At 38.6% G+C, this 23,511-nt stretch overlaps 1 protein-coding gene across 4 annotated transcripts in view; it reads right to left on the bottom strand.

Annotated features, from left to right (window-relative positions):
* Window positions 1-1,431: 1,431 nt before the first annotated feature.
* Window positions 1,432-23,511, bottom strand: part of LEKR1 (leucine, glutamate and lysine rich 1) — a 168,076-nt gene continuing 145,996 nt past the window's right edge. For 3 of the 4 annotated variants that reach the window (XM_072727232.1, XM_072727231.1, XM_072727234.1), the window contains 3 exons: window positions 20,115-20,279; window positions 16,768-17,067; window positions 1,450-3,046 (listed from right to left, as the gene is read on the bottom strand). In XM_072727232.1, the coding sequence (XP_072583333.1) occupies window positions 2,633-3,046; window positions 16,768-17,067; window positions 20,115-20,279 (879 nt within the window). In that variant the 3' untranslated portion in view covers window positions 1,450-2,632. Of the gene's footprint in view, window positions 3,047-16,767; window positions 17,068-20,114; window positions 20,280-23,511 lie in introns of all 4 variants that reach the window. The other variant, XM_072727233.1, reaches the window with a different exon arrangement.

Here is a 23,511-nt window from a genome sequence, read left to right as displayed (position 1 = left end):
ACAGAAGAAAAACGAAATAGGGTTATAATTCTGTGAGGAATATTTTCTGTGATATTCTTTTCTTTTTGCACCCAACAATCCTTCCCTTGAGGTCACGGAAAACATAGGTAGAGAGAGAAATTAGAACTAATAGACTTAAACCAATATCCATCCTATGCATTTGAGAGCTCTAATTTGCCATGATATTCACCACTTCCTTAACATTCCTGCTACTGTTTCATGCTAGGAGTCAGCTCATCGGTGAGAAAATCAAGGAAAGTTTGTGCTCTTAAATCCCCAGGTTACTAACACTAATGTGATTCTAAGTGTCTTTCTTTAAAAGACACCAGCACATAGCTTAGAGGGCACCATTCAAGTGGTCTAGTTCGAAACAAACGTAAATATTGTCTCTCTGTTTATCTCTCTAATGTACTTGTGGAATATAACACAGCCTATCGCACATCCTGATTCTGTGCTCAGAGAGGTTATTTGCATAATTACTCATTATATAAGCAAGAGTGTAACAACAAATCAAGAAACCGGGTTTTGCACTGATAGTCTTTACATCACTTTAGAAAAGCTCGTGTGTGACTTTCTTTACAAATTTAAATCTATTCATAATTTGGGAAAAACGTATCCTCATGGTTCCTGAAGAGATTGCTGAAATTGTGAGACTGTGGAGATACACGGACCATCTGATATTCTTGTATGCTTTTACTAAAGTTTTCATCAGCTTTTGTCATCTACCCTATGTCACTAGTATTTGTAATAAACATGCAAATACCAGATCAGGAACATCGAGGTCTGGGACGATACTTCCCTGAGTACGGCATGAGTATTAGTGTCATTACACAGGATGATTTTAGGGGGTATGCCAATTAACGTTTCATATTTTAGTAGATACGCATTTATTTCCAAGTATTAGAAAAAATATACCTAGAAAATCAAATTCAGTACAGTTTTTCTTCCTTTGGGTCAAGTTTTCTTTTTAATAACTTTAAAAAGTGAGTGCATTTAAAGAAAATATTAGGTAAATACTATGTAGGGCTTTTGAGAAAAGTCATGATGGGGGCTGGGGAATCTCTGATGAGTGGAAAAGCAAGGTGGAAAGTTGGGGTCAGTTAACAGTGGTCTGGTTTTAGCTCTGTCTCTAATCAGCTGTACTGCTGTAGCCAAGTCAGACCTCTTCGGGCATTTATGCTTTATTTGTAAAGAGACGTTTGGGGGTCAACATTCAACGATGTTTTGTTCTCTTGTCAAATGCCATCATAAGGAATACTGATCTCTGTAAAGCGAAAACTCAGCATTCTGAGCCTTAACATAAGATATACTCAAACTAGTCAGAGAATCAGCTGACCTAATGTGGAATTTTTTTTCTTTTTTTTTTTTTTTGAGGCTAAAACACTCCTGGTAGATTAGACTAATCCTTTGAAAGATAGAGATAAACTTGAATTTACTTAGTAGCTTTACTTTTTTTTTTTTTTTTTTTCAGATTGGAGGGATTCCAAGTACCTTTGGATTCTCTCATCAATATGATAGCCAGAGGAGAGTTTTACATGCCATTTTTTCACGTGTTATTCTTTGCTCATCTGGAAGTAAGAAGCCTCGATATCCCTGATACAGTCAGATGAAAGGTTTAAGTCAGTCAGTCTTGAAAAAAAATTACATTTCAGCTTGAAGAGGAAAAAGATAGACAAACATTAGCTTAAGGTAAAGAGTTGTGTTTTAAGAAATAGGAGGGACTTGAAGCTTTATAACTTAAAATAGCTGTTTGGTTTCTGGTTTTAATTTTTCACTCTGAAAATTGAAAATATATTAACCAGTTGCCCATTTTCAGTAGTAAAATGTGAACCCCCAATTAGCACTATGCACCTCTACAGAACTGTCCTGAATTAGTTCTTTTACCAATAGCTGTAGGATACAAATTCAAATAAAAATCTAACTGTGATTAGCAAAAAGCATTCAATGTAGAAAATCTTTACCAAGTAAATTTTCATGGTTATCCAGGCTCTCTGTTTTTAAAAATAATCTCAATAGTTTGAAAGGTAAACCACATTTTCCTTGTATTGGAGTTGCTGTCCCTTTTTCTAGAAGGTCCCAGCCTCACAAGGAAGCCTGCCTTCTTGAAGGGTACCTATCATTACTTCTGGCCTAAAAAGAAATTAGATTAATCAATTAGATTGTGAGGTGAGAAAGAAGAGGTTTCTATGCAGATGATGAATTCTGTGAATATTTGAACTAAACATTTTGGAAACTATCAAATTTAGGACTAAAGTACTTCCGTTTTCTATTTGAAATATGATTTACATCTCTAACCTATTCAGCTCAACAAACAACAAACTCTGAAAAGATGCTATGAGTGAAAACATTTACCTATGATCTCTAAAAGGACATATTCATAGAACACATCTAAACATACGATACAGAAATATGGAGAGTGGCCCTCTGGGATTATCGACAACTTCATCATCTGTTGCAATTTCAAAGGTCTCTTAGAGAGTGTGGCTTCACAATTCCTAGTTTTTCCAATTATCCTATTAAAAATATCTACAAACATGCATTCTTGATCTGTGATAATGACTTGACCTTTGCCATCCTCAGTTACAGTGTATCCCTGGCACACTGGAAAGACCAGGCGTGCCGTGTGGATCACTCACTGTTGACTCAGTCTCCTCCGCAGAATGGCAGCCAGTCTTTGTCTGGTGTCATTTACTGAAGATGTTCGACCTCTGGGAGGATGGGGTTGGGGGAGAGTGGGCAAACCTGAGCCGCCTACCCTCTTGGACTGAGCTGAGGTTGGGGGAGCGGTGGGTTTTGATACTCCGTGCAGGCTGGGGATTTTGATTCCTTTTCCAGAGTTCGGTCTTGCACGGCTTCTGTCTCCCTGATTACTGACCACTGCAGCAGAGGAGGTTAGGCTGCCCTGGTTAGGGGAGCACGATGACAAAGGTGAACTTCCACTGAGCTTCCTGAGCTCCAGAAGCTGTTCTCTGGCTTGACTCAAAGCCTCTGTCAGTTCAAAGCGTTCTTCACACTCCCTACGCACTGTTTCCTGAAGAAAAGTGTTCTGAAATGAGAAAAGGGGGGGGGGGGAAGCATCCCTAGCTTTAAACTGTACATATGGATAATTATCGGCATATAAATGGAGAATTGAACCAGAAATCAGAAGTCTTCTCTTTGACTGTCTTTGTGGATACTCTACTACATGGGACAGACGAGCTAAAAACGCAAATGATTGGTGAAGCTGGGAAGAACTCAAAGAGGACATTTTGTTCAATCTTTGCAGTTTGCATAATAGGGAACAAGAGCTAGGATCACTCAGATGGGTAATGGGGGGCTGGGGCTGGAAACCAGAACTTCTAATGCCTACTTTAGTGGGGTTTCAGTTTGTTGGCACGTGTGACGTCTCATGGTTAATATTGTAGGGACAAGTATGTTATTTTATAATGAAGGTAAACTGCAATACAGAAGACAGATAAAATTGCTTGAATTGTAACACTGAAGAATAAAACATATCAGCCATAGCATTTAAACAATAAAATCAGTTAATTTATATGATGCTTTCTCAATAGACCTTAAATATACTGGTCATTTACTATTATGTAAGACATATATCAAAACAAGGAACATCTTTTGCTTTTAACTCCATTTAACAATCATTTATCAAGTTACTAGAAGCTGTAGTGGATACAATACCTGCCCTCGAGAAGTTTGCAGCCTCATGAGTTTGGGCAGAGCTGTTTTTTTTACATCTGCAACAGAATTTGGAGCCAAGGGTAGAAGCTACAGGGTTGAAGATAAGGAATAGCTTTTTAATAGCCAGAGCTGTCTGGAGGATACCCTGAAGGGTTGACTCTCACTTGACTGGGATGTACTGGAGCAGATTTAAACTTCAAATGTGTGACTAGACTAGAGATCATCAAGGCCCCTTCAAATTCTGAGATTCTGCTGTTTTAGTTAAAGAGTTACCCATCCTCCATCTATAGAATTCATCCAAATTACTTCAAGGCCCATGGTAAGAATTAGGTCTTGGATCTTTCTAACCTCCTAACATTCATGTCTGTAGGATGTCAAAAAAGAGGTTGAAAAGTAAACAACTCAAGGTAATACCTGAAGAAGTAAACACGATTAAAATGATCGTGCTATAGGATTCTTTAACTAAAAATGAATTTCTATAGTTTGTAAAACTATCAAAGGCATTCCCAAATCTGATTGTCAGTGGGAAGTGTCCTCCTAAGACTTTACTGACTAATCTTCTGTCAGTGGAACTAAATAACAAAGCCTTCGAGAAAGTAGCATCTTCCTGTATTTGAGTTTCTTGTGATTATGATCAGAATTCTATTCAATTCCAAATTTGGTAATCAGAATTGAAGAATATGGCACAATTCCAGATTAACAGTTGCTCCACAATTTTCTAGAAAATCAGCAGCATGTCTGGGTTAAACAAAGCTTCATCATTTACATATATTATTAATATACATATGTATCCATATAATCATATATTTTTAAAAATCATGAGGGTTAAATATTTACTTCCAGTTAGGTCACTTTTTTTGGTTTCTTGTTTTGTTTTGTTTTGTTTTGTTTTGTTGAGGAATTAGAGAACGAGGATGGTGTTGGTGGCTTTCTCATCTGGTTTTCATCAACTCCATCCGAAATACTTGTTGAAAAGGTAAGGGAGGGAGGGCTAGAGAAGATTAATCAGTTGCTATGTCAGATGTCACCTCATTTCCTGCTCTCAACAACTATATTTGACAAAGAAACACACTGAAGCCTCACTGCTTATGTAACTTGCTGAGAGTCACCCAGCTCTGAAGTGGCAGGGTCCTGCCTGCTTCCAGAGCCCTGTTCCAAGCTACCAATGCCTAAATGAATTATCTAATTAATTATATCAAGCATGCAGGAGACATTTTGTTCCAGGACACGGAAGCAATTTAAAAAAAAAAAAAAGTAAGACACTTCATCTAGTTTTACGCAAGTTTTCTAAACACAATCTAAACTATTCTAAACTATTCTAAACACAATCTAAACTATTGATGGCACAACCATCAATGCATTATTTCCTCTCTACTAGTCAGTTAGCTGGCAAAATGTATTGAAGTGATTAGATTTAAAGGGCTTTCAATAACTTAGTATAAAAAATTCCCTTGATTAAGAAAGCTATAGAAAGTCTTAAGTTTATTTGAACATATAAAAGAAAAGAACGAATAGCAGTTAACTAATGAGGTCAATAAATTGGTGAAATGAATAATAGGTGCACTAATATGGAAGGATAACGTGATGGGTGATGTGATGACAAGAACTCTCATTAAAAGAAAAATAAAATTCAATCCATTTACTAAAATTAAATTCAAGCCTGAAAGGAAAGGAGCAGTGTTCTACGGAAAACATCCATAAAGCAAGCCACTTAAAAGCTATTTTAGGCAAGTGACACTCCACTAAATGAGGAAATGAAAAGATGGAGTGAACCCAAAGATGTCCCCATAGCAAGTATAATGGGAGCAAAGTGCCCGCCAAGTCCAGATTGAACTTTGGAAGGGCTGCTGACCATCTTGGGCTGGGGCCCACTGCTCTGGAACTCATCCTTCTTCAAGGCTATTAGCTTCCCGTTCAAAGGACTATTTCTCTTTCTTCTATTATTTCCAAACCAGGAGAACCTCTGAACTGAAACAGGCTGCAGTTAGAACTTCTATTTTTGTCTTTGCCACAAACTCTGTGAAATCTCAGGTGAATTTCTCAATATCTGCAAATTCTCTGCTATCATCCTCTCTATTTCTTTTTCTTTTCTTTTCTTTTCTTTTTTTAGGGGGATGGCAGAGAGAGAGGAAGAGAGAATCCTACACGGGCTCCATGTCCAGTGCAGAGCCCAAAGTAGGGCCTGATCTCACCATGCTGAGATCATGCCCTGAGCTGAAATAAAAGAGTCAGACATTTAACTGACCTGAGCCACCCAGACCACCTGCTATGATCTTCTTTTAAAATTGAGATTATAATTCAGTTTTGTACAACAGGCAATTCAAATGTTATAATTTATCCAACTATGGAGTAACAAAATGGAAATAGAACACATCAAGTTTAGAGGATTGCTATTTCGGGGGCGGACTGTGTGTGACAGGGCATGACAAGAGCACACGTGGATGTGGCCAGAGTCAGTAAAGCACATAAGTGGAAAATTCCATCATGTGGGGAAAAAGAATCATTCACTTGTGATTAGATTGCTTTCAGTGATTTAAGCAAAATGTATCTTTCCGGGGTGGTTTTTATTTTTTATTTTTTTGGAAGGTTGTATTGTTATAGGATTTTAACGTGTGTTTTCATGGAACAGCATAGGAAAATGTGTAAGATAGGAGCTCAGTAAGAACGAAAATCCTGGGCAAACATGAGAATAATCAGCGAAGTCACAGCATTCTAAATGTTTCAGGTAAAATCATCTTTGGTCATATTTTAGCATGGTAAAATGGTATCGCTGGGACGCAAGTAAAGCGTAAGTCAAAACGAAAAGGGAGGCATGAGCCAGGTGAAGAAGGGGCAGAGGGGTTTTCCAGGCAAAGTGGGCTGTGACTGCAAATGCCTGGCAGTGAGAGAGGGGGAGGCACATTTTGGGATGACACATGGCTTAGTATAACTCGGGGGCAGAGGGCACAAGAGGAGGAGAGACCAGGACTGAGGTAGGGAGGAGTGAGCAGGGTCAGCAGAGTGAAGATGACTTTAGTAACGTGATAATACTAGAGTTTTAACTTAATTCTGAGGGCCCTGTGGAGTCATTGTAAGGTTTATTTCAAGCAGGGGGCTGGCATGGTCAAATTTGCATTAAGGGAAGATCCCTTTGCTAGTTCTGGGGAAAATGGCCGGAAGTGGGGCAAGACGGGAGGCAGGAAGGATAGCAGGAGGCCAACATTTTCAGAGGCGGCTCCTATCCCACATTAATCAATCCCTTGATTAGAGTGGTCTTGGCATGGAAGACCTAGTGTTTCTGGGTCCTTAAGCTCTGTTGATGGTGAAGAGCATTATCTGTAGATACGTCTATAACATTTTCAGATGAAGGCCCCTTTGAGTGGCTTTGAAATATGGCCTAATTGCGCTCCCATTGGGTAAGTAAATGTCAAAGTGAAAATATAAATTAGCTCACCATCTGTTTGAAATTTCTGATATCAAAAAATGGCCAATTTCCCCCACTCTTTGCAATAAACGAGTGGTTTATTTTTATGTTTGTTTTCATTTTTATCCTTAGAGACAGCTGGATTGCTTTTGATTCCAAAAACAGTGGAAGAAGCAAGAGACAGCTTTGCTGGGTAATTTGATCACCCTGAAGGTGGGAATCTCATTCGTGATGGCAACTGCCTGAATTTGGCAATTTGGTGGGGAACATGCCAGGAAAGCAAGTCCTCAGTGAAGGATAAGCACAGATGGGTGTCTTTCTTCATGCTTTACACCCAGTGAGGTCTGAACCGGTCACGGAATGATCAGGTTATAGTTTCCATCCACCCAAACTAGATATGTCCCAGGGTGAGTGGAGAGCTGAACAACCTAGCGGGGAGGAGATGAGCTGAGACAAAGGGAAACTGTGGGAAAGCTGTGGAAACCAGAAGGATGAGTAGGAGCTAGCAAAGGATGTGACCAAACTTCCATTTAAGGCTTCTGGTCAACTGATCTGATCAGCCCAAAACCCTGCAGAAAAACAGCAGAAACTGTCCTTTGGTAAGACAAGAATGAGAATCTGCATGTATTTCCAAAAAAGAAGATGGATATTAGGCGGGTTGCTCTAAAATTGTATTCCTACGCTCACGGACATAATGGGCACCGTGGAATAACCACTGCTGATACAGCCAAACCGAAGGAGAAATAGGGAAATAATCCCTTCAACTAATATGCTCCAAGAGCAGATTTTTCAGGATGGGGAGGAAGAACCCATGAAGGCTCAGAGTTCAGGATTCATTTTTCTAAGTCAAGAATCTACTTAGGACTTGGTTGGTATTAATTAAACACGACAGAAACCATTTTTTTTTCTGTATTTTTTCTCATTCTGTCAATTTTCTGCACTTTGCATCAGGACAAATGGTCTCCACCAAGTGCAGGGCCGCCTTCTTCGGCTCTCCCCCTCCCTCCACTGCTTCTCCTCACTCCCGTGGCTCCTAGAAGTTTCTCCAGTTCTCCCCCTGCTCCCTGGGGAGCCAGAGGTTAGAGAAGCGATTCAGATGTTCTGATTTTATTTGGTCCCAAACTTGAGAACTACTCGTTTGCTAATATACCAACTGGTACTTTTTCTCATAAATGTAATTACCAGAGAAATGTGTGCCATTATCAGTTGAATATGAGAATATATATAGAAAATGTACGTCCTAAAACTAAGCAAATCCCTCCTGCAAGAAGAGCTGTTTGTGATTGCAAATACCCTGTGTTCCTCAGATTTAATCCTTGAGTTCACATAAATCCATCATGGCCAGATTTGTTAGTAAACTTTCCTAAATATATGGGTTTTCTCTCTTTAATAGATCTAATATTTGAAAAATATCTTTAAAACACCAAAAAGTTTTAAAGTCACCCGTGATCCCCAAGTTTTTAAAAAAGTTTAAGACGTGAAAGCCCCTCCATCTCTTCCTATCTCCCAAAAGGTGACCACTGTGGACAGTGTGGGGAAAATTCTTCCTTCGCTTTCTCTTATCATCTCTCTGGGTCTCTAATCCTACAGAGCCACCTTATGCACTCTCCTTTTTTTGTTTTCTAAACAAAATCGTATCCAAGATCCCAAGTGATGGTCAGGTGAAGGAACAAAACCAGCAAAAAATAGCTGTTGGTAAGAAAGTAAGTACACATCCACAATCCATTAGCCACAATTTAGACTTCCACAAAGTTCTGAAAAGAAAAAAATTGCGTGACTCATTATCTTTGGTAATAAAATCTGACTGGACTGATAATCTTCATTTTACTCCATGAGGCCGTTCCTATGCTTCACTGCAGAAATATTACTGTTATTGCATGGGAGGGCCTGCCCTAAAATATGAAATCATGTGAATTCCCAGATCTACGGGAAGGCAACGTTTTGAATACGGGATTATGGCCCCATAGAAGTTGCATGCTCCCTTCTATGAATTCTTTCTCTCCTTACAGTCCTTGCTAGCATTCTCCAGTTTTCCTCCTACTCATTAGACATCCCTTCTCTGTCACTGTTGCTGGATTCTCCTCCTCCCAGCCTCTAAAAGTCGCAGTGCCTGTTCTCAAGCCTCTACTGCCTCAATTCCCTGGGTGATCTCATGCGGTACCAAGGCTTAAGTATCAGCCGCATGTGGTTGTCCTAAAATCAGTCTGTAGTTGGGCCTTCCCCCAGACATGCTGCCCATTACATACCTCCATTTGGATACCTAAGATTAACATGTGCCAACTCAAATTCTCGATATTCCTCCCCAGATGTATTCCTTTCCTAGTATTTCCCATCTCCGTTGCCGACACTCCAAACTTCGGAGGTATCGTTGATCCATCTTCTACTTCCACATCATCCAACCCATCAGCAATTTCCATTGCCTCTACCTTGAAAATACGTCCTGAGTCTGGCCACTTCTCACCTTCTTCACCACGATGACCATCCATGAGTTTCTAGATCGTTTCAAGAGCTTTGTCATTGGTGCTCCTGCTTTCATTTTTGCCTCCCTTCAACCTGTTTTCTACACAGCAGTCAGAGTTATCCTCTAAAAATAAATCCGATCGTGTTGCTGCTTTGTTCCTAATTTCCAGGTGGCTTTCCATCACACTGAGAAAGCAATCCAAGGTCCTCGCTGCAGGACTACAGACTCCGCATGGATTGGTCCTTCCAGCCTTGCTTTCCACCATCGTCCTCCTTGCTCACTAAGCTTCAGCAATGCTAGCAGGCTCCCCCGTGCTTTTTCCAAGGTTCCCAGGTGTTCTTTGCTGCAGGGCCTTTACTCTTCCTGTTTCCTCTGCCTGGAATGTTCTTCTCCTCACTTTAGGTCTGCTTGAATATTACCTCCTCAGACAGTCCTCTGACCACCCCATCTCCCACAGGACCTCTCTTTCAGGAAGTATCCCTTTGTTCTATTTTCCTTCTTAGTATCTGTTTTTAATTTTTATTTTCTAAAGATTTTATTATTTATTTACTTATTTATTTTGAGAGAGAGAGAGCACACACATGAATTGGGAGAGTGGCAGTGGGGAGGACAGCGAAAGAATCTCAAGCAGACTCTGTGCTGAACTCAGAGCAGGAAGGAGGGCCTCATCCTATGACCTTCAGATAATGACCTGAGCCATAATCAAGTCAGACACTTAATTGACTGAGTTCAGGTGCCCCAGCATCTATTTTTCAAAAATCGTTTTACATTTTCTAAAACCTTGCCTTTTAAAACAAAACAAAACAAACAAACAAAAAACAAACAAACAACTTTGCCTTTTTATCCTATCTTCTGCCACCCTTTCTATTAGGTCTTTATATATATATATTACTCCTTTACATTGTTTTAAATTATTTTTTTTAATTAAAGTAATACTTCACACATTTAAAAATTAAAATAGTACTATGGTATAATGAGAAGAAGCACTCCTTCATACTTCCAAGTCCTACAACCCAGGAATAACCATCTTAAGGTTTTCCAGCAGTTTCTTGTGATATTTATTTCCATATTCCTAAATAATAACATTATGAGGTCATCTCGTGGTTTTTCAGTTTTGAAGCCATTATCTACCAGCTTCATAGAATGCAAAATGAAGGTCTAGCTTCCTATTCCAACTCCTAGATGCTTTACCTTCCCCCATGAGATGTTTCTCTTCCTCTGGGAGAAATCCCTATCACAATTTTATTGGAAAATCTTTCCAATTTCCATCATGATTTTTAGTCAAATCTATATTTTACTTTAGATGAGTACAGTCTATAAATATTATGTATACCTGAGCCATGCAGTGAACTATGATTACATTTCCCTTCTTGCATAGCTTCCGTCCAGACTTAATCACTGCCTCACTATTTATCTGCTTAGGGTTCTAGGTGTTGGTTACTAATTTTTCGTCAAACCCACTTATAGAAATGTAAATATCCTTTCGACATGTTCAAACACTCCCTGTAACCCATCAGCTTCTCTTTGTTCTTGGAGACGCACTTCTATGAACTCTCCATTCTGCTGAACACAGCCTGGTTGTTCTCTAAATCTGTTGCCCTGATGCTTGGATTTCTTCCTGCCATCATCTTGGGGATTCGCTCCATTTCTCTCCTGTGCTGGAATTCTTACTTCCCGATTCCTGTGTCTTCTCCTTTCCGATTTTGCTCCCTCATTATGGTGTCATATATCATCGGAAACTTCTCAAGAAAGGTTGCAAAGGGAAATATCATTTTTGAGAATTCTAGTATCTGAGAATATCCTTATTTGATACTTGCTTGATCCATCATTTGGCAGGCTATAGAATTCTAGGTTGAAAATATTTTCTCTTCAGAATGTGGAAACCATTGTCTTCTAATTTCTACTGCTATTGTTAAGAATTCTGAGGCCATTTTGATTCCTGATCCTTTTTAAGCAACCTGCCCTCCTACTCTGCTCCCCCCTCCCCGAAACTTCCTAAGTACTTATGTTTATCCTTAACATATTGCTATTTCATGATGAAGTGCTTTGGTGTGGTTGCTTTATCACCCAATTACCATCCATTGTGTAGAAGTACATGTCCTTCAGGACTTGGAAATTATCTTGATTAATTTCTGGGTAATTTTCTTCCACTTTTTCTGTTCTCTCCAAATCTCCTCTAACTTTCTTTTCCTAATTTTCTTTTCTTTATCTCTGCTTTTTTTTTTTTTTAACCTTCCGGGAGATTTAATAATTTTTATCATCTAACTCAAGTACTGAATTTTTTACTTTAGCTTTTATATCTTATATTTATTCTTATTCTTTTTTCATAGCCTCCTGTTACTGTTCCATGGATTCAGTATCTTTTCTTTTCTCTCTTAGGATGTTAATTATGCTCTTTTTGAAGCTCACGTTTGCTCCCTGCTTTATTTTATGTCTTTTTATTCTGCGTTGGGTATTTCTTTGTTTTTTGGTGGTTTTGTTTTTTGGGTTTTTTTGCTTATTTGTTTGATCCTTGTTTCTGTCTCATATTAGAGGTGTTTCTAGGACGTTTGGTGATCCTTTGGCTGTTCATGTTTAAAAATGAGTCTCCAAAAATGTTCCTAGAAGCTCTGTGTGCCTAGATGAGGGTTTATTGATTGGTATACTTCTTAGTGGGTAGATAAGACATGAACAATTGCCATTTTCTCTGACCCCAATTATCAGTAGCCATTGGTTTTTTCTTTTATCTCTTCTCTTTTGTCTTCTCTTCTCTTCTCTTCTCTTCTCTTCTCTTCTCTTCTCTCTCTTCTTTTTTTTCTTTTCCTTTCCTTTCCTTTCTTTTCCTTTCCCTTCCTTTCCTTTTTTTCCCTTGCCTTCCCTTCTCTTCTATTTTCTTTTCTTTTCTGCCTCATATCTCCAGAGAAGGCTCTTCCAATTTCTTAGCTGTTGATATATAAACCTATTTGTCTGTGTTCTGGTAAGTAAGTGGTAAAGTGAACCAGAAGGTCTCACTTTTTAAGATACAGATTTTCATTCCAGTCTTATCCCCCATTCTGTTGTTCTGTATCCTCAGGTCCAAAGCCCCTCACATTCAGTTTTTCTAGAGTATAAATCTTGGTATCCTGCCAGAATGGTGACTGAGGGTTGCTTAGGGGTTTGGGAGGGCATCTGAGGATTTATCTGGTCCTTTTACAATCATTCAAACAATCCTATTTTCAGATCTACTCTTCTCTCTTTCAGAAGAATCTGGTGTCTTGAATTCCTGAGCCTTTCCAGTGTTGTGTCACATAACTGGAGTTGCTGCTTTTAGGGTCCTACCCTACTTCCCCAATCCCCACAGGCATTAGGTTTCAACATCTTGCAGTCTACAAATTACTTCCTAATTATTTTCCAAAATTCAGTCAACATGTCTTTCACCTGGTGTCAACTCCTTCCTCTCCTATTCTTTTTTCCCTATGGATGTATTCACTTTTAATTAATTTACTGTCATTTTAGTGCTGTTTTGGGATGAATCATAGATTAAAATCTGTATTCAATTCTCCATGTTTAATTAACCAAGAGCATTCCTTTTTATTTTTTAATGTCTTTGAGTTTTATTAGATTGCTAGAGGAACTGATAGAATTTAAAACTTCTATCCCTTTGTTTTCATTATTGATAATCTTAAGACAACAAAAATATTGAACACTCTGTACTGGTTTTCCTTTGGTACTTGTATGTAATTTCTTCTTCTTCTTCTTCTTCTTCTTCTTCTTCTTCTTCTCCTTCTCCTCTTCTTCCTTCTCTTTTGGATTTACCACATTCTTCCTCTGGATTACAACAAGCCCCCCGATAGTGGGGACAGGCTGCACAGTCTTGACAGGACACACACAAAGCTAGCAGGAAGGAAAACTGGCAGCAAGAAGCATGTGATCTATTTTAACCTGGGTTTATTATTATTATTATTATTAATTATTATTATTATTATTTAATTTTAAAATTTTTTTAATTTTTAAAATATTTTTCTTTTTTTAAATTTTATTATTATTATTATTATTATTATTATTATTATTATTATTTTAAACCTGGGTTTAAATGATGTTCTGTTCTCTAACATGTTATGTTTCTTTTCTGACTTCTTTTAAAAAAAAATTCCAATTTTTTTTATGTGTGTCTTCTCCATATGGAGAGTTTTCACAGGCCCTCTTTCCTCATTCACATTTCCCATACAGTTTTGCTTTCTGTTTTCTCTTCTTATTTACCTGCACCTTTTGTTGCTTGACCTTTTTGACCCCTGTTGTTTCTGTGGATGCTCTACAATAATCCCTACTCCATACAGGAATGCCTATTTGCCCTTTAGAGGCTCTGGCTTTCCTCCTATCCTTGAGAATGTTCTTCATACAATGAAAAGCAAAGTCCACCCATCTCTGCCTCTTGAAAGAGAACAGGGCTTTCCTACCCTTAATTAGCTTCCTTATTAGACCATTAATTTACCTTTATTCTACTGAGAATTTGCTCTTCACCTACATGTGGCTTTATATCTCTAGAACCTGAGAAATTTCAAGTGTCTGGAATGTATGATCAAAATAATAGTGTTATTACTTTACATGGTACAACCTCTATTCTTTCTGGCTCATAAATCCTATTACTTTTTCTGTCTCATTTCCTCTTTTTATAAGAATATTCTGGACTTTGGCATGCTTAACCAGAGAAGCAGCCTTAATTATTTACTTTTACAGTTTAATGGTAATTATTTAACTTCTAATGGAAAATCTAATCTACCTCCCTTCCTCCCACCCCAGCTAAACGAAGTCTGTCCCCAGGCATGTCTTTAGGTAACTTTACTTTTGGAATGATCCCTTTCTATTTCCCAGTAATGATCAAATCTCTAAGTGGCTTCCTTTTATAGCTAATGAGCAGGAAGGCCTTCACATGTAGCTCCTTCTGTCTGAAAAAGAAATTCACTCTCCACTTGTAATCTAGTTTCTCTTGCCAAAGTTACCTCCAGAGGCCCTGAGATTGGCAGCCTCTACAATGGCCCCAGCCTATCACCACCCTCTTGGGTATTCACCCCCTTGTGCAATCCGTTTGCTTTGAATGAGGGCTGGACTTATTAGCTCACTTATTATAATGAATAGAATTTAGCAGAAGCATTGGGATGTCACTTCCGAGATTAGGTTAAAGACTGTGTCTTCTATCTCAGTCTTGCTAACTTGCTTGCTCTGAAGCAAGCTGCCATGTGTAAGTTGTTCTCTGGAGAAGTCCTTCCTGCAAGGGATTGAGGGAGTCCTCTGACCAATAGCCAGCAAGGTGTTAAGGCTTTCAGCCCAACAGCCATAATAAAGTAAATCCTGCTAACAACCACAAAGTGAGCCTGGAAACAAATCCTCCTCTAGTTGAGCCTTCAGACAAAACTGTACCCCTGATCCCTCACAAGAAGTCTTAAGCCAGAGGTACCCAGCTAAGCCACATTCAGATCCTGACCCACAGAAACTATGAGAGTAGATGTTTGTTGTTTGAAGCCACTAAATTTGAGGATAATTTATTGTGCAATAAGGGATAACCAATACAGGTCCTTAAGGCTAATATTGAAGACTTTAGTCTATGCTTTTTATATATTAAGTTTTTGTTTAGGTCATTCTATCCTCTGGATGTCAATTTAATTTTTTTTTTTTTTTTGAGATGTAGCAGGGAGAGAACAGAGAGAAAGGGAGAGAGAATCTTAAGCAAGCTCCACACTCAACACAGAGCCTGATATGGGGCTTGATCTCATGGCTCTGAGATCATCACCTGAGCTGAAACTAAGTGTTGGACGCTTAACCAACTGACCTACCCAGATGCCTCTGGATATATTTAATCAATTTAATTACTCATATAAGATTGTCTTTAAATTCTTCTTTGAGAGCAGGAAATGGCAGTTGTCAGTCTTGTTCATAATTGTACAGATAGGGCCTAGCATAATGTCTGACCCATAGACAGATGCTCAGTATATAATAACTGGATTCAACCCTTCTACCTTTTTCTACTTCTCCTAGTTTATAGGTTACTCCTTACTTTCTGTATTGCCATTTCTTTGGTGACGTAAGCATTAGAAAAACCTGCTGGTCTAATTGCCTTTAACCTGCCATCCCTTCTCTACAGTTTCACCACTCCTGCCTCCTTTGAAGCAAATGTGCATTGCCTCTCTCTTTCTTAGGGTTTCTTCAGCAGAACTAAGTCCATGTGTGCTCTCCTTTCCCACTCCTGCCTGGCCTATGAAGCAGGTCCCTTTATCAGGAAGGCTGTGCTGCTGTGTGTCAGCAGGAGACACTCAATGAGCTGACCCCCTTAACACCTGGAGAGGTAAGTAGTATGTTTAGTGTTATTATAAAGGAAAGAAAAAGAAAGAAAGAAAGAAAGAAAGAAAGAAAGAAAGAAAGAAAGAAAGAAAGAAAGAAAGAAAGAAAGAAAGAAAGAAAGAAAGAAAAGCAAGCCTAGAGATGTTGAGTGCTAAGCCTGAATTTATTTATTTATTTATTTATTTATTTATTTATTTATTTATTTATTTATTTATTCTCTTTGAAATTTAGAAGCAGAATCACTAAAATTCAGGTTTCCCAAACCAGGGAACATCATATCATGGAGACCTAAACGGCTTAGCAGTTCAGAAATGAGACTTTATTAGGAAAAAAAATTCAAATCAAAATAAGTCTATTCCAGTTTAGATAAAAAACATTGCTGAAATAATCATGCATACATAAGAAAGAAGACCAACACATATAAATTACCCTATAGTCTAGGTTGATGGAAATATAAAGCCCTAAAGAGAAATTACTTTTAAAATTTTTGTTTTTATTTTCAGATTATTCAGAAAATTATTTTCCGAAAATAAGTGGCAAGTGCTCTAAAAGTTTATTTGGCAAAGATTTAATGTCAAAACAAGTAAGAAATAAATATACAAAGGTTCCTAGTCTTAGAAGTTTTAAATGGTCATTTGCAACATAGTAGAACAGGGTGCCCAGGGAACCACAGAGATTATGTAGTTCAATGAATTCATTTTATAGAAAAGGAAGCCAGATGCTTCTAGATCTGGCTTTATTTCTAGAAGAAGGGAGAGGTTAAGTGACTGCCTAGTTAAGAACAGAACAAGGATGTAATTCCAAGTCCTTGACTAAAAGTCCCCGACTCTACGTGACACCAAGCTGCCTTTCATGTTTTTGTTTGCTGGTCTATTTTTTTGAAAGAATGTGTGCTCTTTCACTAATTGCGATGGCACCATCAGCTGCTTCCTACCTGTTCCTGGGACTGGTTAAACTGCCGTATCAGTTGTGTTTGTTCCAGCATTACTCTTTCTAGCTCGTCTGACTTCTGCTTCATTTCCTTCCTGAGGTCCTCTGACACAGAATCATTACTATCAATTTCCTTCTTCAAACGGGATTCAAAGTCTGCAACCAGATTTTTAAGGTTTTCGATTTCTCTCTCCTTCGACTCAGAATCTTCAGTATATCGGATATAAGATTCATGGAGTTTTTCTTCAAGGGTGGCTACTTCTAGCCTTAGGTCTCTAGTAGCGCCTGCGATTAAGTCAGGTATCTGTAAGATAAAGTTTGAATTAGTTTGTAGGCAATATCTCTAGGTAACCACAGAGTTCTTGAGGTTCTAAGAAGTTTATTCTAAATAATCAGTGTTCTCTTCCAACCAGATGAAAACAAATCCTATGACATTCATTATACAGGCCTCCAAGATCTTCTTTTTAAAAGTTAAAGTGTAGTTTTACTATGTAAAATAGAATTGCATATTAATCACTTGAGCATCCTTGGAAATATATAAATCTCTGTGTCTAGACTGAGCTACCAAGGACAGCTCAAGTTTTGCTCCAAGTACCTGTTTGGATTCAGTATGTGGTGGCTTTGGGACCTAGAAATGCCTGATGTTTGGGGATGCACGTAGGGGCGCACCACAGTTATAGTCTACTCACACCATAGCAATGAGTTTTCCTTTGATTTATTATTTTTTTTCTTTCTTATATATGATGACTGGAGGTACTCCAGGTACTATACCTGCTAAAGCAGTACTGCCCAACAGAACTTTCTGTGATGATATTCTGTGATGTCCAATATGGTAGCCACTAGCCACATGTGCCTACTGACAGTAGTATGTCAATGCATGTTTAGCAACTGACTCACATAAACACAAAGCCAGATTTGTATCTCGTCTCCATGGTGTGAATATTCTCACCATGGCCAATTCCAAGGTGACATCACCAATTGTGGAGCTGGGAAGAGATGCATTCAATAGGCTCTGGCTTGCCAGGACCGGCTAGTGAGCATTTTAAAATGTGGCTAATGTGACTGAGGAACTGAATTTTAAATTTTATTTAGTTTTTATTAATTGAAATTAAAGTAGCTACACATGGCTAACATATTAGACTGTGCAAGTCTAAAGAATACCAGAACACTCTGAAAATACATTGTCTCTCAAGGTGGTACCTCTAGATAAAGAGATGAGAGAATGAGAGATAAAGAGATGAGAGAAGATGAACAGTTTTTCCAGAGAGTCATGGGAGTCTTTGGAAGGAAAAAGGCTGCTTGTTTTCTTTCTCCTTAAAAAACAAAACAAAGAACAGAAAACAAACCGGGAAGACCAAAGCTGCTTTTGATGAAACATATCCTTTTTATTTATGCTACGGATATTGTCATATTATAAATATTAGTACAACAAGAAACCAGTTTATGAAGCATCTGGAAAACATTCATAGACCAAAGTTCCAAGGACTTTGTGAACTATTACTTAAGAGTTATGTATCCAAAATTTGTTTCAAATGTTAAATTTACATTAAGAATAACTTTTGCAAGAAATCTATTTGTACTTAGTAACTAAAAATTAAATTAATATTCCACTATATACAATCAATCTGGGGAGGAGGAGGGTCCTTGCTAGGTCTGAGCAGCAGTTTCCATCATTCAGAGGCGAGTCCACACTGAAATAGACCAGGTTATCCTTGGGAGATGAGGCTCCCACCGCCACAAATATGTTTTCGTCTCTTCAAAAAGGGAGTCGGCTTTTAAAAATCAAGAGAATTCACTTGCAAAATCTGGATTTAAGACTTCTTTTGAAAAACCATAACCCCTGGCAAGTTGGGGCCTACCATAAGAGGCCTCTCTCAGAGAAAACTAGTCTAGGAGAACTAGTCCATTCTCCCAATAGGACTCTACTTACAAAACACAAATTCAAAGATAAAGTTATTAAGAATTTCAAGAAAACATCTGCAGATCATTAAACTCAAGTGGTAGGAGGCCTTTTTGAGTATGAGGCCCCGTGATACTATATTTGTCATGTATTCCCGCAGCCGGCCCTGCCTGTCATTCAGAGTGCTGTTGAAAAGGCTGTACCATATCTCCCGTACACCAAAGGAGGGGCCACTAAGTCCCATTTGATGTTTAATTTACACAGACTGTTAAGGAGTTATTCAGAGTATGGTTTCCCCATTGGGTCTTGGTTAATATATACACACATATACATCCATACAAACATATACACATATACACAAAAACAGGCGTGTAAATAAATGACACTCAGGTATTAAAATAACAAAGCAACCCTAACGAAACCTTAGATTATGTTTAGGGGGCCTCTGGCTGGCTTAGTTGGAAGAGTATATAACTTGACCTCAAGGTTGTGAGGTGGAGCCCCACATTAGGTATAGATATTACTTAAAAATGAAATATTTTTATAAAATTATGTTTAGGACATACTGTTTCAGAAATTATGGAGGTAAATTACAGTTTTCAAAATATTTCAAAGATATCTAGAATTGGAAATATTTGCAATTAAAGGAGAAAGGCTTTAGTTGTTGGGAAAATGTTAATTATGTAAAACACCTCATTATCATTTGATGTTGGATATTTGAGGTGTTGGAATATCTAACCACATTAATTACTAGTTATATAATTTATGCTATTTTATTTTTATTTATTTATTTTTAAAAATTTTATTTATTTATTTGAGAGAGTGAGAAAGAGCATGAGCCAGGCTAGGGGCAGAGGGGGAAGGAGACTGAGCACAGAGCCAGACATGGGGCTGGATCCCAGGACCCTGAGATCATGACCTGGGCCAAAGTCAGACACTTAACCAGCTGAGCCACCCAGGTGCCCCTAATTTATGCTGTTTTAAAAATAGGCTTATTTTGAGGCACCTAGGCAACTCAGTTGGTTAAGCATCTGACTCCCGGCTCAGTCATGATTCCAGGGTCCTGAGATCCAGGCCCCTGGTGCACTGGGCTCCTTACTCAGCAGGGAGTAGGCTTCTCCTTCTCCTGCTGCCCACCCCCACCCCATTCATGCTCTCTCTCTCTCACCCTCTCTCACTCTCTCTCCAATAAATAAAATCTTTAAAAACGTAAGTTTATTTTAGTAGAAAAAAATTCCATACATAGCTATATTGTATGTTTATATGATTTGTCTCAGCTATTCATTCTGGAGACTATTTAAACCATCCCACCTACGTAGCTAAAACCAAGGCACAATGACCATGAGGAGAACTACCTGAGTTAAAAATACTGTACGGTGTTCTTGGCAGGAAATAACCAACATCTATAGTTTCAAACCCATTAAATAATAATGAATATCATAATGACAGACCTTTGTTTGTAGTTCCTCTTGTTCTTTCTTATACTTTTGGATTATTTCTTGGTGTTTTTCCTTTTCAATATCAAGTTCCAGTTTAGCTTCTTCCTTAAAAAGCAGAGCGTGTTCCTGAAATTCAACTAAATGTCGGGCTCTTTCCTTGGAAAGCTCAGCTTCAATCTAGGAAATAGAGTAAATTAAGCTTATTTTCAGACTCTAATTTTTTAAGATTAATTCTAATATTAATTTTTTAATGAATCTAATTTTTAAATTCTAATAATTTAAAATAATCTGATTCAGAATTTAGGCCAGAAAAATTTGGGTCAAATATTTCAAGATCTTCTAAGACCTTCTAAGACTTGTAAAGTGAATAGAAAAGTTAGGGCAATATATCATGACAGTTTTTGGAAATACTAAAATCTTAGCCTTCTGTATATTTGTATTATAAACTAAGTCCCTGTCAGAAATCCCATAAGAAAAAAAAAAAAGATTTTGATGTCTTTAGACTAAGTTCTGCTGAAAGCTCAGAGGGGATACACAGTACACATGTTGATTTTTTTTTAATGGTCTTTCCTGATGAAGATCCCATAAAGTTTTGGAGTCACAGTTTATCATTTTAATGTGATTGAGGTCAAAAGGATGATTAAGAAAAACTCAGTCAAGTCAGTGATGCCTGTATCTATGTTGGATCAGATAGAACCACAGCACTGGAGGGGACCTTAGAAATCCCCTAGTTCCATTTCTCAAGCTTCCATGAATTGTGGAAAGAATAAGCAAGGGCTTTGGATTCAGATGAAGTTGAGTTTAAATCCTGGCTCTAAATCCTGGCTCTGCCACATTCTAGCTGAATAATCTTAAATCGTGACTGTAACCTCTCCTGGTGGAGTTACAACTAGTTCCCTTGGGAGTTATTAGGAAGATAAACGGGACAAACTGTATGTATAAAGCTCTAGCACGAGCAGGGATTCATTAGTCAGTGGAGAATACGTCTGTGTTCTGACGCTTGAGTCCCTACCACAGGATCTTCCCCAAACCATTGCCTGCCCTGTGCCTCAACACCGCTAGAAACCATAATTCACTTCTTCCCAGCAAGCATTTCCATTTTCAGACAGTGCTAAGTATTAGGCAGTTTTTCCTTTAGTTCAGCCAACATCTCTCTCCCTGTGGTTTTTAACCACTGGTTTTGGCTCTGCTTACTAGAACACGTCTATGAGTACTGGAGTCATCCAGGTCTGGTTGTTCATCTAGTGAGATTAGAGAATCTCAGTGACAGACTGGCTCTAGATTTACATTGTGCAATGGCTGTAAACGCCAGATAACTTGGGAGGAAAATGTCAAACTTGTGACTGTGACTCTGAGGTTCAGACCACTACGAGAGGAGGAGAGAGGTTAATATGAATTTCTCAGGGAAACATGGAAACTAGCGTACCAGGAAACAGAAAATTTGCTAAGGAAGTTTACATAAAGCCCTTTAAATTAAATAAAATTCAGATAGAAGAATAGCCCCAGCGTGGGGTCAGTTGAGTTTATTGCACTAGTTATAGGACTAAGCGTTTCCTCTACGGCAAAACAATTATGTTTATACTCGATGCAAGTAGTTATTTTGGCTCTCTCAAAATAAATTTCTGGATCGTTTGAGAAAAAGGATGTTAAGGATCACTTAGGAACATGATAGCCCTGCTTAAATGTGTTGTTCTCAGACTTCTAAAGGTAAGAGAAGCCTTGGGGGCACTCAGGAAAAAAACAAAACAAAACCACCAGATGTTCTTCTGAATTCCAGGTACTTACACCTACCTGCCTCCTGCTAGCCAATACCACAGGTGTCTCTAATAAACTGAATCGGAAACCTAGATACAATCCCTTCCCCACCTGTTCCTTCCTGTTGTCAGGACACAGAAACCACAATCCATGTAGTTATTCAGGTCAGCAATGGGGCATCATTTTTACCATTCACAACTAATCCAGCACAAGTTCTATTCAGTTTGCCTTCAACAGATGCCTTGAATCCATTCATTTATTTTCATTTCCACTCCTAACGCTCTAGTTCTGGCCGCCACCACCTTTTCACTGGCCTCTTTCCTTCCACCCCTGCTTCTCTCCAATCCATGGTACACACAGCAGGGTGTACTTGACAAAATATAAATTGGATTATTTTATTTCCTCTTAGTGGTTTCTCAATATGTTAGTATAAAATCAAAACTCCTAAACATGATCTTCCACTGGGCCACCACCAACCCTCGTGACACTTTGTGTGAAGCAGAAAAGTGCCCCATCCTTAGGTGAACATAGCCTCATGCTGAGGACAGCACCTGGTGGGCAGAGCGCTGGCTGGATTCCAGCTCCCTTCCCTCCCTTGGCCTGCACTGCGGTGTTGGGCACAAGGCAAACGCTGTCTACGGCAACCCCGGGCCCCTCCAACCTGACTTTCCCTTTCCCCATTTGATTAGCACACAGTGCTCCAACCACACTGGGATGGATCAGTTAAGAACACATGAAAGGAGGATATCAAAAGCAAAGACATTTGAAAAACTTGCAAGGTTCGACTTTAAGAGTTAATAGCCCACGAGATACCCTGACACCATTAAAAAAAAAATACAACTAAATAAAACAGTTTTTGAGAAGCTCAAGAGAAACATGTGCTGAGGTGTTAAAAAAAAAACTTCCTTGTGTAGCTAATTGGTAGAGCCAAGTAGTCATTTTAGGACAAAAAGACATCTCTCAAAATATGGACTGATGTCTCGAATTAAGAGAATAAGAATGTATACAGACCAGGTGGGACAAGCCAAACTAAATTAGACAACAGAAAGACTTTAGACAGACTCTTTTAAAAAGTTATTTAATTGTATTATGGGAAGAATCTAGTTATGCAATCAGTAGAGTCCTTAGAAGAGGACGAAACACAAAGTATTCAGGGAAGAAAAGGTAGCTCACAGATTCAATGAGTCAAGTAGCAAGGAGATCTCCTTGCCCCGACGCTATTCCTTGGAGCGAGCTATTGTAGGTAAAGAGAGGGAGAAAAAGAAAAGAATAGAAGGAAGGTGGGAAAGAAAAAGCATGTAGGTGGAAGAGAGAAGAGTGATTCGCTGAGTTGAGTTTTCATTTGCACAACCAGGGAAAGGGAAGCAAAGTAATGAGCTTCAGGTGGGATTTCTAAACATTTAAGGAAGCTGCGATGGATGCCAAGGGCCACCTGAACGTGTTGACACCGTAGCACAGAAACATGATACCCCTGGTTCCTTCATAATCTGAATAGTTTGAAAATAATGAGCCCACAAACCCGATGGTTTTCTTAAGCCGGTGCATTAGTTGTCATTGAGGAGACGTGTTCATGCCAATTACCATGCTTATGTCTTTTATAGGTTGGTACAAGCTCCGAGATGGGGGCACCTGGCTGTGGCTCAGGTGGTGATCC

This window comes from Vulpes vulpes, chromosome 11 (assembly GCF_048418805.1).
Source record: "Vulpes vulpes isolate BD-2025 chromosome 11, VulVul3, whole genome shotgun sequence".
Lineage (NCBI taxonomy): Eukaryota > Metazoa > Chordata > Mammalia > Carnivora > Canidae > Vulpes > Vulpes vulpes.
Note: the sequence above shows the minus strand (reverse complement) of the source record. Positions and strands in the feature narration are given on the sequence as shown.